Source organism: Sceloporus occidentalis, unplaced genomic scaffold (assembly GCF_023333645.1).
Source record: "Sceloporus occidentalis isolate IW3139 unplaced genomic scaffold, rSceOcc1.0.p SCAF_1, whole genome shotgun sequence".
NCBI lineage: Eukaryota > Metazoa > Chordata > Lepidosauria > Squamata > Phrynosomatidae > Sceloporus > Sceloporus occidentalis.
This window is the reverse complement of record NW_028316981.1, coordinates 116,584,937-116,601,006: the sequence shown is the minus strand read 5'-3', so window position 1 is coordinate 116,601,006 and position 16,070 is coordinate 116,584,937. Positions and strand designations below refer to the sequence as shown.

Sequence of the window (16,070 nt, the reverse complement as noted above, 5' to 3'; positions counted from 1 at the left end):
GTTTTACAATATAGATTAAAACAAAATTCTAAGGAGACCAGCTTGGTAGAAGAAGGAAATTTACCTGGATGATACTATGCATGTGAGGGATAAGTCTATCAATTCGCACTTCCAGCAACATTACCAATGCTCGACAAACATTCTTTCGAACTTCAGGATCTTCATCTACTGCAAGGGCAAACAAGTGCTGCCAAGAAGAAGATTTAATATTCACTAAACAATCTTTTGTCAAGACTCCAACCCACTCCCCATCAACTTTCCCAAACCAGTCTTTTCACAGCATTTAAAACTGATGGAATTTGTACAGTTTCTTCTCTTCTGTAAAGAAGCATTACTCTCAAGATTTGCTGTCAATAAATGCACAAATTACAGTGGTACCCCGGGATACGAATTGCTCGCGTTACGAAATTTCCGGGGTACGAAAAAGTTAGATAGGAAAAAACTGTTCCGGGTTACGAAGATTTTTTCGGGTTACGAAATTTTTTTCGGCGCGAAATTCAAATCTGAAAGCGCGGCTAGCGGGCGGCTAGCGGCTTTCCAGCGCCTTTTCGGGTTGCGAAATTTATCGGGTTGCGAAATTTATCGGGTTACGAACGGCGCCGCGGAACGAATTAATTTCGTAACCCGAGGTAGCACTGTACTTATTTTCAAAATAAAATCACTGCAAAGTTAATTTTTGGTAAGTGATGGCACAATTAAGTGTACAGCAGCTATATACAGGAAGAAAAAAGGAAAGCAAAAGGAAGGACAACTATACAAGGCCTAACAGTACTAGCCTATACATTTGAGGTTTCAACACTGTCTGCCCGTTTTCAAGTGCAGAGGAAGCACAAAACAGAAACTTTATTCTCAGGAAGCACAGCTAGGGCCACTCTATGTTTTATCTATGCTTGGGGCAAAGGTGTAATCTAGTGGCAAGAACCAAACACCTTTCATTGCATACTGGACCCTGCTTTTCCTAAGGCTGTCTCAGGCCATGGAAATGTTACTGTAGTAAAAAGAAATTATTGAGACAAAGAAAGCTAAGGATGTAAATGTTAAAAACCTGCATTTTCCTATCTTTAAAAGATCTAACTAGGCACTAACTCAAAGACTGAAGATGGAGTGAGAACCATGCGGCCCCCCAGATGTTGCTGTATTGCAACTTCAAGTAGCCTTAGCCATCACTGCAAATGGTGAGGAATCCTGAGGGCTGCAGTTCAACATTATCTGGGGAACTGCACAATCCCAAACCCTCATTTAAGAGCCAATATTCTCTACAGAAGAAAAGACATGGCAGTTAGGGAAAAAATGGCTACTAGTTTGTAGTTTAGAGCAGTCCTTCTCAACCTGTTGCATATCAAATATTTTGAACAGCATTTCCAATAATTCCTGTAACTCCTATTGGCCATGCTGACTGAGCCTTCTTGGAATTATAAGCAAAAATGTATGAAGACATCTGGTTTAAGAGATTGTTAGCCTAATACAGTGGCTTTTAAATTTCTCATTCCTGGCACTCGTTACAGACTAAAAGAGAAAAGAAAATGAAAACACTTCTTTGAATACTGTTTGGATGTCCACTACTGCCTTATTTCATCATCATGCAGTGAAGTGCTGGGGGTGGTTGTGTGTACCTTAAACATTTAACACACATTCCACATTCACTGTCTTCCTGTGAGTTCTAGTGCCATGGCTAAACTAGCACAGACTCCGGAATTTGTCACAGGGTCTGCAATAAGCACAGCAATGGATTACATTACCATGGCTTCCTTGACAAACCAGCTGAAGAGAAAGTATTCAGTAAAACAGGGGTGGACAACTGTGATAAGTTTGAAGACTGATTTACTGCTTTAGCAACCTGTGATTGATGGACAGACTGCCAAAAGGGCGGTGGGACAGGGAGGAGACACCCCACACAGAAGCAAACAGAAATTAGGATTAAAAACAAACAAACAAACAACATACACACACAAACAAAACAAAACACACATTCTGCTTTTTAAAATGCTAAACTGTACAAGAGTCCAACAACCTATTTAAAAGCTCAACTGCCTCTCCTGGTGGTCTCCAGATGAGGCAACTTACCCCCCCCCCTTTTTTTTTTGTCCAGAAATAGGGGAATCTGGGTTGGTACAGACACAAATAAACCTCGGATGCCACAGGTCTCCACTCTGCCCTGTCTGAAAGGTGTGAATCTGAAAACCACACCTAAAATGAAGTAGTCATGGTATGTGATGCATTGACTGCCACAGACAACTAGCACTCAAAATCTTTCTCACCTCAATGAAAGTGTCTATGTTATCCATTAAAGCCTGGGCCCGTTCCATGATGAACTGGTTAACACAAGCAATGGCATGGGATCTAATGAAGAGAACAGAAAGTTATTGTGATCTAGCTATTACAATAGTTTTCCATTAGTAGACTACATTGAATCAAGCACAACTGTTCAGGGTTTGAAACAGGCTGCACTAAAATTTAGCAGAACAGACTAAGGTTTTAAGTCAGTGCTTACTGTGTGTACTATCACTGTCACAGGCACATTTGGTGAAAAAAGGGGAAGGAGCCTTCTCAGTGGCTGCTCCCAGGCTGTGGAACTCTTCCCACAGGAGGTTAGGCTGACGTTGCTACCAGTTCTATTTTTGCTGACAGGCAAAGACCTTTCTGTTTAGACGAGTGTGGGGCCATTAACTGGCAATTTTTCCTGCTGGTGAAGAGGTTAAATGCCTGTACTGCAGCCACTCACTCAAAAACCATAAGGTTGCGAGTTCAATACCAGTGAAAGGGCTCAATCTTGACTCAGGCTTGCATCCTTCCAAGGTCAATAAAATGAGTACTCAGATTGTTGGGGGCAATTAGCTTACAGTTGTAAACCACTTAGATGTTGCTAGTTTGGTATGAAGTGGTATATAAATGAAACTGTTTGTTTTTGCTTGTTTTCATGGATGATGCTATATAGTTTTATTACGCAACTGTTACAATTTAAATGCTTTTTAATTCAGTGCTGATTTAATCTGAAAATGTACTGAACTATCTTTTAATTGATTTTTACTATTATTATTCATTTTTGTAATATTCCGGTTTCAAGTACATTGTGAACTGCCTTGGACCACACTAAGCAAAATACTGGATATAAATTAAATAATATACTTCCTTATCTAGCACCAGTATCTATATAGCAGAAAGTAGTTACTGATTTACCTGGATGCCCATGACAGCAGAGCCCAATAATTCAGGTCCCCATTAGCTCCAATGCAAGCATCTTTCTGGTTCTAGGACAGGTTAGCTATTTTACTTTGTGGTTTTAGAAACTTTTGTATCAATATTAAGTTTAGCCAACCTCCAGGCAATTCAGATTTAAGAAGGTAAGTCATTGGGAAAATAGCAGTTTCCAAGATTGAAAGAATATTAAGAAAAAAGCAAATCTTAGATTAAGAGTTACAAAATCATATTATCTCGGAAAGAGAAGTTTATTCTACCTGAGACATGGGTGGGCAACATTTTACTGTCTTGTATTTCTGTCCCGAATGGAAAAGAATCAGGGAAACTATAGGCTTGTTCAGACTTAACAAAGAGATGACTCAGCAAGCAACGAAAACTTTGGGAAGCCTGGCTTGTTGTGTACCAGCAGTATGCTAGCCAATGATACTGTTTCCAATTTTGGCAGAAACTGATCAACAGTTTAGTAACTGTATTATCAGAATATGAATGCTTTCTCCTCACTGGGTTGTCTCCTGAACCACTACAGAATCAAACAATGAATTATTCCACTAGTTGATCACAGACAAATCAGAGGGGGAAAGCACCCACATTTACATATCGTGATAAACCATGGAACAAAATTCTGTGATTTGTTCAGCTGCTCCCACTGCTTCAACCTGCTATTTATAACCAAATGGTGTGTATGAGCCTGCTACTTATAACAATCTCCATGTGATAACCCATGATTTACTAGTCGTTGAACAACCTTTATGCCCACACCTTTCTTCCATACTCACAGCAGAATACAATATTTCTAGGGTTTACTGAAGCTTGGTTCTCCATTACATTTGAGCATGGGAACTGTAGTTTAATCTTCAACTAAGAGTCAGGTCCTGGTTTCATATCTTTCTTTATAGGCAGAGATTAAGATGGCTTTTCAGTTCAGACATTATCAGAAACAGTGGCGTTATGCTAAATGGAAGTACTGAATTCAAGGGAAATAGAGTGCATAGAGAATAGGATTAAAGGGGCATAAATCTCCTTCTCAGTCCAAAACAACCTGTCTTAGACATTTAAATGTGAACTGAGATATCATTTCTCTTCATGAGTAAATTGTATGCACAAACCGCATATGAATGCAATAAAACACCTCGCTCCCACTTCATTGCCTTTTCTCTCCCCAAGCAAGCAGGAAAACCAATCATGGAAATGTAGTTAACTATTGCTTTCCACTACCTGCACACTGAGAATAGTTAATAACTCACAAAGACACTAAGATTCATAAGTAAACTTCAAAACTCTGATTTAAAGCTAGTTGATGCTACTTGAGAGCCAGTGTGGAGAAGTGGTTTAAATGCTGTCTAGGAATCCAGGAGGCCAGGGTTCAAATAATCTAAGCCATGGAAACCCACTGGATAACCTTGGGCAAGTCATGCTCTCTCAGCTTCAGATTAAACCAATGGGAAACTCCCTCTGAACAAATTTTGCCAAAAAACCCAAAACAAAACAAAACATGATAGGCTTGCTTTAGGGTCACCATAGCTCAGAAACAACTTGAAGGCACATAGCAAAACAAGAAAAATAATTCTGGCTTGTTTGGGAGCAATTAACTATAATTCTCAATGCATCGAAATGGAAAGCTATGATTAATGGAGGCTTCCTAATTACTTTGTCCCCACATGTGAAGGATGAGCAAAGAAGAGGTCATATGCTCCTGGCAGATATTCTATTTATATAATGCAGGCTTTTGGGCAGTGGTCCCCAAACTGTACTCTTTAAGGGACTTCATCTCCCAGAATCCGACTACTGGCTTAACATGGTTGAGGCTTCTGGGAGCTGGAGTCCAAAATCTCTTAAAGGGCACAGTTTGGGGACCACTGCTTTAGGGATTAGCTAACATGGCCTTTGTCTTTGGATGTTAAGCTTTATGGTTTCTCTTAGTTCAGCTACTTCCGAAGTCCGCTGATCAATTATTCACTTGCTTCTTGCTTTCAATTTAATTGGATTAAATTTAATATACTTGGTCATTATTTTACTACTAGTGTTCTTCTGATTTAGTGGGTACACTAAATATAAAAGATTGATAACAATAGATCATGTTCAATTTGTGGAAGAAAGGGTACAGATCAGCAAAATGTAGATGCATACCTAATCTTGGGGCTACAGTGCTTGAAAAACTGAAGAAACTTTGGGATCATGACATTAAGGGGACGGTTGAGAGCATCGCTATCCAGGAGCTCAGCAGAATCTTCACAGATCTTTTGTAAGGCACCAAAAGCCCCCTAGAGAAGATAACATTAGTTAGCATCAAATACATGAAGTTAGATGAAAGGTAAAGAACTGCTGAATTTTGAAAACCCCCAATATTCAGATCACTCTTCTAGCATGAGCTATATTCACTTTGTGCCAAAGGAAAGCCATTTAAGTGACAAGCTGCCAGTTTGAAAGAACGTGTTGTCCTCCTACTCCCAGCCAGACTTCCCACGCAACAGCCTGAGATATGCCAACTAAGTGCCTAAACAGCTAGAGATTTTGGAACAGAAGTAGCAACAGGATTGTTTTCAAAGAGAGTATTTGAAGAATATTTTGATCAGTAGGAATTGGGGGCAGTCTGGCAGATTCCTGGAACATCCTTACCTCCTATGTGAGAAATTTCAAGTTGAAAAAAATAGATGAGATTAGATCAGTCATCTTTGATCTCTCATTTAGAAAGGGGTGGGCACAACGCAAATCAGAATATAACGATAGATCTCTGGAAGAATTGTAGTAAATTGACAAAGATTTCCGATTTTGATGTTTAACAATGGCAAAAAAATATGATCCCTCTTTCTGTCTCTCTCACACACACACCCTTCTATACTGTGAAAATTAAAAAATGGAAGGGGAGAAGACAACCAGAGGACTGTATTTGTGTGTGAGGGACAATGATCAGTTCAGTATGGAAATTAAGAGAAACACTCCAGGACTTAGTATCCTTTAATATTAACAAAGGGGGGATACAGACAGGTGGCTCCACACCACCCATTTTTGCCCCTTGTCGGTGCCACGCCAGCCACACAGCACGGCACTTAGCGCTCCCTAAAAAGGAGCTGCTCTAGGTGGCTTCTTTTGAAGGGCGTCATCATGGTGCTCACACACCATGATGACAATGCTTCCGGCGAATTCCATTTGGGCGCTCAGACGCCTGTGCATCATCGTCACGCATCCTGCGTGGACGGGGGCATGTCAAGATGGCACACAGGCACCAAAAGTAGGGCTGGGCACATATGGACGCCCAGCCCTACTGAGCCCCAAAAACGGCCCCAGACCAGTGCAAAGTACCAGTCTGTACCGGACCTAAGTCTATAGTAACTGGTTCTGGTTCTTGAATCTCAAGGAGATCTTACAAGCCTGAGGTCTTCTCACTCCTGAACCAGAATACAGGCCAAAGCAACTGCTTTTCCACATGTCCCACCATATATATACAGTTTAATTCATTTCTGAGTGGGTTATTACACACACATCTCTACCTACCTGTGGGTTAGCTCCAATGAAGTTAGTAGGACTCATCTTTATGTATGGAGACTCAAGAATGGTTTGCAAGCCATGTTAGTAAAATGAAATGCAGTACAAGGTGCTGTGTTGTAGCCAGCCATGTTTCAAAAAGGCTAGAGCACATTAAATACAGAACACCCTGGCTTACCTTCCCACTCTACTCACAAAAAGTCTTTCCATGCTAAGTACTGAAAACTTTTACTACTGCAATTAAATGATCTTGCTGTTCACTGCAATCATGCTTCTAGTTAACCTAATGTAACTTCCTACTTACTTCACATGTGTTGTAGTCCTCAGAATTGAGCAGGTTGCAGAGCTGGGGCAAGAGCTCTGGCCACATCTGCAGCTCCCCTTTGGAAGCAATGGTAGTTATGAGAATACCTGTCAGAAGAACAAACAGGCTGTAGTTCAGTACCAGCTCACTGGCCTATTTTAGCAGCATCTTTCTTCAGAATCATCAGTTACAAAAATATAAGATGTTTTAATACTACAGACCCAATGTGAGACAAACCAAGATTCTACCTAGACACTTTTACTAGCCAGTCATCAATTCTGCCCTGGAGCTAAAAGTGGTCTCTAAAGTAATTTGAGATTTTATCTAACTTAAGGTACACCTTTGATACTGGGAAAGCATTCTGTTTACTCAACTTACTCCATGTACTGGGAGCCCGTGTTGAGCTGCTAGGCCTGCAAAACCCATTGAAAGCAATCCAGAACTAGCTGTTATCTTTCACCGAACTTCTAAATTTTGCTTATATGATTTTTGCACTGCCAAGGAGGAAAAAGAGGAGAATCTTACTTCTGAGTCTACACAAATTTAAGAAACATTTGTCCTCAAACAAGATACCCCACCCATGCTTTGACCCATACATGTCTTTGTTCTATGCTGTCCCTCCCAGCTGTACAGATGACGACTGTTTCACAAACCTGAAGAGCATTACAAGCATTTGTACATGCAAATGTCAGATAAACATAACCACGTATGATTTCACTGCAAGTTAAAATAATACCATCTGCTATAATAAGAACCTTGCATCTCATTGAGATGCAGACATTATCACAGCACTGATTTTGAGACAGCTATCACATAGCTCTCCTCCTCCTTCTGCAAATATTCATAAGAATCACCAAACATTTTAGTCTAATGATACTCAAGAATAAAAATTCAGCTTGTCTGAAAGACAATACCATGTTCTCTCATATTTTCCCCAATACTCACCTATGGTAGCTCTGATGAGGGAGGAAGCATCCCCTATGTTGTTAAGACATTCTTGCTTAATGAATTCAGCCACAGGCTGAGGGAAACTCTGGTAATGAGCCTTCACATTATTCTTCAAGATCAGACCACTCAAAGATCGAGTTGGTTCATCTGTTTAAAGAAATAGTTTTGGAGGAAGACATTTTATGTTGTAAACCATTTGAATATGAGTTTAGATACACTGAGACCGGCTACTGACACTGTCATCTCTGGAAATTTTTATATTCATTTTTCTATAGTACACAGTTACACTTGAGCAAATCAAAATTGTGTATGAATACTTATTAATGTTTCAATTCACAGCTAACAGTTATTTATTTTTATGATCCTCTCATGTTCAGCTACACTTTGGAAAGGCTGCATTCACATCATCTATATTCCAGAATGCTATTGTTAGAATGAGTGTTGATATCCCATCCGTGCCCAAATTAACTGCAATGGCATATTCAGTGTGCCCGCGTCATATGCAGGTGCGCTTTATGTGGCTTTCAGCACACACTGAAAGCTGCATGGGGAGAAGGGGCAGTGCATCCCATAGAGATGAATGGAGTGTGTGTCCATGGTGTGCGCGCGTCGCTCACCACTGCACCACCGCATGCACAAGCCCCATTCATTTAAATGGGACTCAAGCATAGGCGGTATTTGCTTTACACAGAGGAGTCCGGAACGGCTCCCCTGTGTAAAGTAAGGGCGCATTGTATAGCACTGTAAGGCTTGGTCACACTCTGATCCAGGTGGGCAAAGCATGGCCTGCATGCCACACATGACATTTCATCGATTAAAAATCCTTTTTGCTCCAAAATGAACATTAGAAAGTGCAAAGGGCATTTCCACCATGTCCAGAGATCCCTTGGGCTTCCCCCCAAAAAATACCTTTTGCTAAAATTTTCAAAAAACTTTTTTTTGTCTAAAAAATGCCGGGGTCCCCAAAATGTAATGAGAATGCCTCTTTGTTCCCAAGAGGGAACATGTTCCCAAAATGCTTGGAGGCAACAAAAATGTAGTTTGTTTGATTCTTTACAGAAGGGGTGCAGTCCTCCAACATCTCCCAGAGCACTAATGCAACCCCGTAGCCTTCTATAGTTGCTCACCCCTGCTCTAATCCATACCAATACTGAGGATCATAGCTTTTGCCTTCCTACAAAAAGGACTGCAACCTGAAACAGGTAGAGAAGAAAGCAGAACTACGCTATTTTAATTACAAATTGGAGAAACAAGACACAGGTATGGTTAAATGTTAGCACTCTCACCATGTTGTGCAGAGAGCTGTGAACAAATCCCTATCTCAAAGAACCCAAGAACTGAGTAAACTTACTACTGCCAGGCTCCTGAAAACTGAGACATGGAGTAGTTAAATATCAGCTTTCTAATGAAGCAAATTCTGAAGAAATAACACAAGGACAGCTACCACTCTACAAGCTCCAAGAACCATTAAATAGATGAAATGACATTTGATTGAAACTATTTTGAAAGTATATGTAAACTTTGAAATTACAAAAAACATTCAGCAAGTAGAATTTAAAGATGCTCGATTCTCAGCCACATAACAAAAGTACTGCAATAAAGAAAGATCTAATTTTACTAATCACTTTAGGCAGTAGGAGCACTATTTGCCAAATTCCAGCACAGACAAATAAACTGAAATAATTTCAGTTCTTTGGAGCTGACTGAAGCAAAGCAATAAAAAAACAAAAAAATCCCAATTCTCTAGACCTTTGGTCATCATAGTCACAAGAAATCTTTATCTTCAATATGCCTTAGCTCTAATTTTTATGTTTACAATGAGTTTGCACTTGTCTAAAACCTTTCATTAGAGAATCATTGAACCAAAAAAGTCACCACATTAACCCTTGCACTGCTTTCTTGAATAAATTAGGATAACGTTCCATGATAAAGGCAAAGATTTGACCAGATTTAGGTAATAAAAAATTAACAAATAAGTTCTTGATATTATACTCAACCATGTACACACACACATACACAGTTTCTTTTAAAAAATTGTGACATATTTAATAGCCATACCCTCAGATTTCAGCCGTGTCAAGACAAATATCAAATAGTTATTGAAATCTGGAAACTGGTTGAGTTGTTTCAGTTTCTGCATCATGAGTTAAGAAAATATTCTTAAAATTCACTGTAAAGTTTCCAAATTACCGTATAAATATAGTTATTAGTTTAACATTTTTTTCATCTAGCAAAGATATGGAACTTTACTGTTCGAAACACGCAAATCCTTAGACAAAAGAAATCCCAACATTTTGAAGACTAAGGCATCCATCCTTGCTTTCATACCAAGAATTTTAACTTCCTAGTTAATCTCTGGTGCATTTGCTAACCTGACTAATTTATTAACAACTGTTTTCCCCAGATCTCTGTAGTTCCCTGCAAATGGAAATTTGTTTTCTTGACACCACCTCAAGCAATTTCTAGGGAAACCGTAATTATGCAAAGGATACATCTTGTACAATCCTCTGGGTTGCTGTATTTGGAGACTGTGAGTCTTTAAGTAACTGAAGCACTTGCTGCAGGCCCTGCTCATCTGGCTGCCAGTCCATGATGGAAAACTGCCTACCTGGAGATGGTAGAAGAAGAATTATCTAAAAAGGAGTATTGGAATGAAAAGCAGAACCAATCGCAAACTCATTGCCTTGAGAATGCCACCCAGATATTTCAGGGATTATCAAAAAGGGGAACAGTACTGCATATACTGCACCTGTATGAATATGCAATCAAAACAGTTAACCCAGATAACAGAATATTTTCTTGCTTCAGCTTAGCTGAGGATTGGAAGACAACAAATCAAAAGGGATTTGAAGGCCACAGATATCAGGGGACTTTGCTACCAGGGTCCAGAAAGATAATACATTATTACAGGAAGGGACATTTTAGTCTCACAGCTGCAGGACTGGAGAAGTTCAGAGACAGTGACTTGCTAAAAGCCAACCAGGGAGCTTCAGAAATGGGCTTGACTTCTATAAACACAATGCTGGTGTGTTTATAGAAACTGTTATACTTTCCTGTAAGTGCAGAAGAATATGTATGGTAATATAACTGAAACTTATATTGTGATGGAAAAATCTTTTTATTTACAAGCTCTCATCTGAAGAATATTTCAAGAAATGGTCCAAGAAAAGCTGGGGCAATACAGTGAAGGTATATGCATGACTCATCAGAGAACATCCAGTCATGCAGAGAGGGACTTTTAGAAGGCTATCACAGACAGCAAAAATAGGATAGATGAGAAACACTGAAATAAATGTAATAATTTAACTTTAAATAGCAGAGGATTTGAAGCTATTAAGCATCTGACAAGGTAGGAGCATAAGAAAGGTAGCCAATCTCTTTCAGTGTACTACCAGATTATTCAGAGCAAACCACCATTTAAAGTAGGTTTTAAAGAAAAGGTAGAAGTAAAAGCAGAAGTAAAAAGAGAAGAAGTCATTTCTCATAGTGTATCATGATCCTTTTCCTCACTTTCATTTCAGGCCTGAAGAGAATATACTTATTTCAACCTTCTTCTTACCTCTACATACATTTAAGCAGTTGGCTTTATTATCAGCAACAATTTGGGTTGTTGTGATTATTGCTCCAGATTATAGGAGGTTTGCAGAAACTGTATGGTAAAATTGCTTGTTTATGTCCATGTATGTTTGCTACAATGTAGTTGTTAACCATCCATCACATGTGATCCAAATAACTTGTCACATGGTTGCACATTTGTCTGGGTGCTGCATTTTCCAATCTCTAAATATGGTATATTTTGTATCTAGGACATTTTAAAACATAGGCAGCTATGACTATGTTGATTGCCATGTGAAATGTAAAGGCACCACTTTCAGAGATGTTCCACACCAATGAGCAACACAAATAAACATCCTTTGGCTATGCCTTCATGATTCCTAAATCTTATTATAGAGAAAGTGTTCCCTTTACAAAGACACTCATCTACTTTAAAAAAGTCACCACCCTTCTCCCCAAAAATGCCTAAAACTTAGGGCCCATAGAGACAGGCCCAAATAAAGCTGCTTCGGGTCACTTTGGAGGAATGCTGTTTAAATGATGCATGCATTCTAAGAGGCCAGAAACTACGCTCCAATCCTTAGGACTGGAGTGTGGCTTTGGCACAGCTTCCAGCCTCTTAGGATGCCTGCATCATTTAAACAGTATTTCTCCAAAGTGACCTGAAGCAGCTTTATTTTGGTCTGTCTGAATGGGCCCTTAGTAAGCCAAACATCTTCACCAATTTTGATTTTTGGTTACTATCTACAGTGAAGTTACCCCATTTCCATTACATATAAACTGAATATCATCATCTATCCATTATGCCTGAATCTGATTATCAGAATGGGGGTTTAAAGGGCCACCATGCAAAGACTTAACTGGAGGCTGAAGGAATGTGTTCACTGTTGCACTAGTAAGCTCTAGGAAATGGGAGCATATTGACAGTTGAAGGACCTTCAGTTCAGAAACGTTCTAGAAGAGGAGAATAAAAAAGGAAGCGGAGACTCCACTGACACATCTCTCAGGCTGGGTCTGTACTACAGGAATAATCCAGGTTGACACCGCTTTGACTGCAATGGCTCAATGCTGTGGAATTCTGGGAACTACAGTTTATTGTGGCATAATCTCTGACAGACAAGGGTGAGTATCTCACAAAAATACACATTCTAGAATGGTGTCAACCTGGATTATTTCTGCAGTGCAGATGCAGCCCGAGTAGACTACCAGACCAGTCCCCTAGTCTTGAGAATAGGATCCGGAGCAATGGATTCAAGCTACAAGGAAAAGGATTCCATCTCAACACTTTGTTCACTTTTGTTTGTTGAGGAGCTGGAGTGTGTCCAGAGGAAGGTAACCACAACGGTGAAGGGTCTGGAAACCCTAGGAAAGACCTAGGGAGCTGGGAATGTTTAGCCTGGAGAAGAGAAGGTTAAGAGGTGATATGATAGCCCTGTTTAAATATTGGAAGGGATGTCACATTGAGGAGGGAGCAAGCTTGTTTTCTGCTGCTCCAGAGACTAGGACCCAATGGAGCAATGGATGCAAGCTGCAGGAAAAGAGATTCCAGCTCAACATTAGGAGGAACTTCCTGAGAGTATGCTGCCTTAGAGAGAGGCGGTCCCCTCCTTTGGAGGTCTTTAAGCAGAGGCTGGAGGGCCACGTCTGTGCTTTGACTGCGAGTTCCTGAAAGCCGGATTCCGGGCGGCGCACGTGCTCAGGGCAGAGTCAGTCTGCATCCACACTGGAGGAATAACCCGGTTTGGCAGCGACTTGAACTCTTTGTCAGGCTCAAGGCTATGGAATTCTGGGAGTTGGAGTTTTTGGGGGGCCCAGAGCGGAGCTCCACAACAAACTCCAACTCCCAGAATTCCATAGCCAAGAGCCAGGCAAAGAGTTTAAGGCGCTGCCAAAGCGGGCTATTCCTCCAGAACCAAAATCCCGCCCGCCGGTCCCTTTGTGGCAGGAAAGGCCCCGAGGGAGGAGGAGGAGGAGGCTGAGGCTGCTGTGAGCCGGGCCCCACCTTCCCGGCCTCATCCCCGGCGGCATCCCTCCCAAGGACCCTGCCTCCTCTTCCCCTGATCTCCCTCTCCGCCCGCCCCTCCCGCCTAGGCCCCGGGTCTCCTAGCAACGCCTCCCCCTCCCTCCCTCCCTGACGCAAGCAAGCCCGCGCCCAACGGCCCCCTCCTCAGTACCTGCCCGGTCCCCGCGCGCCCAGGCTCAGGCCGCGGCCTCGGCTCTGTAAAGCGGGGGAAAGGGGCGAGGAGGAGAACGCGACACGCGGGCGAAGAGCCGGGCCGGCCGCCGTCCCTCAGGCTCACGTGACCGGCAGAAGGGCGGGGGAAGCTGTTCAGCCGCTTGCGCACGTCGTCGAGGGGAAGGAGGACGTCGTCGAGCGAAGTGCGTCATGTGGTCCGGAGAAAGGGCGGTAGCCACGCCCCCTCCGCTTCTGCTTCTTCCTTTTCCTCCCATTGGTCCGCGTGAGCCGCGCGCCAAGGCTGGCGGCGGATGACGTCACTGCACACGCTGCCCTCAGTCTCACCCACCCACCCACCCGACTGCTTCAACTTCCGGCGGAGACTACTTCCGTTTGCGAAGCTCTCTAATGAGGAAGTGGAATGAAGAGGGGGAGGAGGAAGGAGCCTCAAGGGAAACAGAGGCCACAAGAAGACCTCTGTGGTTCTCAACCTTTGGCCCTCCAGATGTTTTGGACTTCAATTCCCAGAAGCCCCAGTCAGTATGCTCATTGTTCAGGAATTCTGGGAATTGAAGTCTCGAAAAAATCTTGGGGCCCTAAAGATTGAGAACCACGGGTCTATAATCTTATAGAATAGATTAACGTCCTATGCTCTTATAGTGCTGCTCTTCCACTTTTACTGCCTACCTCCTGTTGCATTCTGGGACTTGCAGTTTAAGGAGGGGCGTTTAGAATTCTCAGCCAGAGTTCCGAGGCCTCAGTGAACTACAAACCCCAGAATGCAACAAGAGGCAGCCAGAGCAGTAAAAGTGCAGACTTGAAAGAGTGGGTCAGAAAGATTGGCCCATTAGCCGTGCTGTAGATGTTGTTGCATGCCTTCAAGTCGTTTCCCACTTATGCCGACCCTAAAGCCACCCTGTCATGGCTCATGACTCATGGGGCTTTCTTGGCAAGATTTCCCCTGAGCTGAGAGAGTGCGACTTGCCCAAGGTCACCCAGTGACTCGAACCTTGGTCTCCAGAGTCATAGCCCAGCACTCAAGCCAAACTCAGACTGTTCTCTAACGCCACCTCGGACGCATCTACACTCGGGATGGAGGAGTCTCCTCCTTTGGAGGGGTTTAAATGGAAGCAAGGGTGCTTTGATTGTGAGTTCTTGCGTGGCAGAATGGGCTTGGACTGGGTGGCCCTTGAAGTCTCTTCCAACTCCAGAATTCTATGATTTTATAAAACAAGCCAAGCAGAAAGGGAGTTGTATAACAGCATCCCTTGTTAGGCCTTTCGCATCACTTAAAGTGCTGTGGTCTTCAGCCTACGCCAAAGAGTTCTGGTGCCTCATGAAGCTACAAATCCCAGGACAGAGCCGTGGCAGTTAAAATGGTGTCAAACTACATAATGCATAATCTACTGTCAACGTGGCATAGTTATTTGAGCATTGGATTACAACAAGGGATCAAGGTTTGATTCGAGCATAAAAACCCACTGGATGACTTTGGACAAGTCCCACTTTCTCATCCTCCAGGGAAGGCATCAACAAAGCCCCTCTGAAGAGACCCACCAGGAAAACCCCACGATAAGGTCATCATAATCAAAAATTACTTGGAGGCAGACAACAACAGCGTAGGTTCACCCCTCATTTTGTAGAATCTGGTTTCGAGTCTCATGTGGAAAACAAGACATTGTGTATTAATTGCTGCAGAACCCAGTTGCTGCATACAGATTATGTGTGTAGAGGTATATGTCTGGAGGAATAAGCAGCATTCATGATATTCTATGAAAGGTATGGAGCAAAGGATTAAGAACTGGGTGCAGTAAAACCAATCCACAATCAGAATACCCAGTGCATTCAATGGAATGTGGCCATGTGTTTGTAAGGGCCACCACTTTCTCACAACTGGTAACTTTCTACCTGGCCCTGTGAGATGGTAAAGAGTGGAGCCTTGGGTAAAAGGTACTGCTTCCGTATCTGGTTTGCTTCTTCAGTTCTCAGTTAAAACTTTGAGCTTTGCAATAAGGATGAACAGGTTTGATGGTGGTATAGTGCTATTCTGTCAATTCACTGCCCTTCCCTTGAATCTTGGCTGACTTGGGGTTAAGCTGTATTTGCCATCCAGTTCACTGGTAGCTCCTACGAAAGGTCCAGGTTTTTACCAGAGTGATGCAGTAAACATGGCATCTGATTGGCATCAGACCAACTATTTCCTCTATGGTTTGTTCAGACTATCTCTTAGGTATGTTATCCTGCAATAATGTGAGCAGATGTAATGGTTTGAGCATTAAACTATAACTGGAGACTAGGGCTAGAATTCTGGCTCAGCCATACAACCACTGGATCACCTTGAACAAGTCACACACTCTCAGCCTCAGGATGGCAATGGCAAACATCCTCTGCAGAAATTTGCCAAGA

At 42.1% G+C, this 16,070-nt stretch overlaps 1 protein-coding gene across 2 annotated transcripts in view; it reads right to left on the bottom strand.

Moving 5' to 3' along the window:
- TNPO2 (transportin 2) overlaps positions 1–13,805 on the bottom strand; it is a 36,955-nt gene extending 23,150 nt beyond the window's left edge. Inside the window, exons 1-8 of one of the 2 annotated variants that reach the window (XM_089532413.1) lie at positions 13,663–13,805; positions 10,426–10,541; positions 9,992–10,067; positions 7,931–8,080; positions 6,986–7,092; positions 5,326–5,459; positions 2,259–2,340; positions 65–187 (exon numbers count right to left, since the gene is read on the bottom strand). In XM_089532413.1, coding sequence (XP_089388539.1) covers positions 65–187; positions 2,259–2,340; positions 5,326–5,459; positions 6,986–7,092; positions 7,931–8,080; positions 9,992–10,067; positions 10,426–10,524 — 771 coding nt within the window. In that variant the 5' untranslated portion in view covers positions 10,525–10,541; positions 13,663–13,805. Of the gene's footprint in view, positions 1–64; positions 188–2,258; positions 2,341–5,325; positions 5,460–6,985; positions 7,093–7,930; positions 8,081–9,991; positions 10,068–10,425; positions 10,542–13,490; positions 13,533–13,662 lie in introns of those variants that run through there. The other variant, XM_089532422.1, reaches the window with a different exon arrangement.
- Between the last annotated feature and the right edge of the window lie 2,265 nt (positions 13,806–16,070).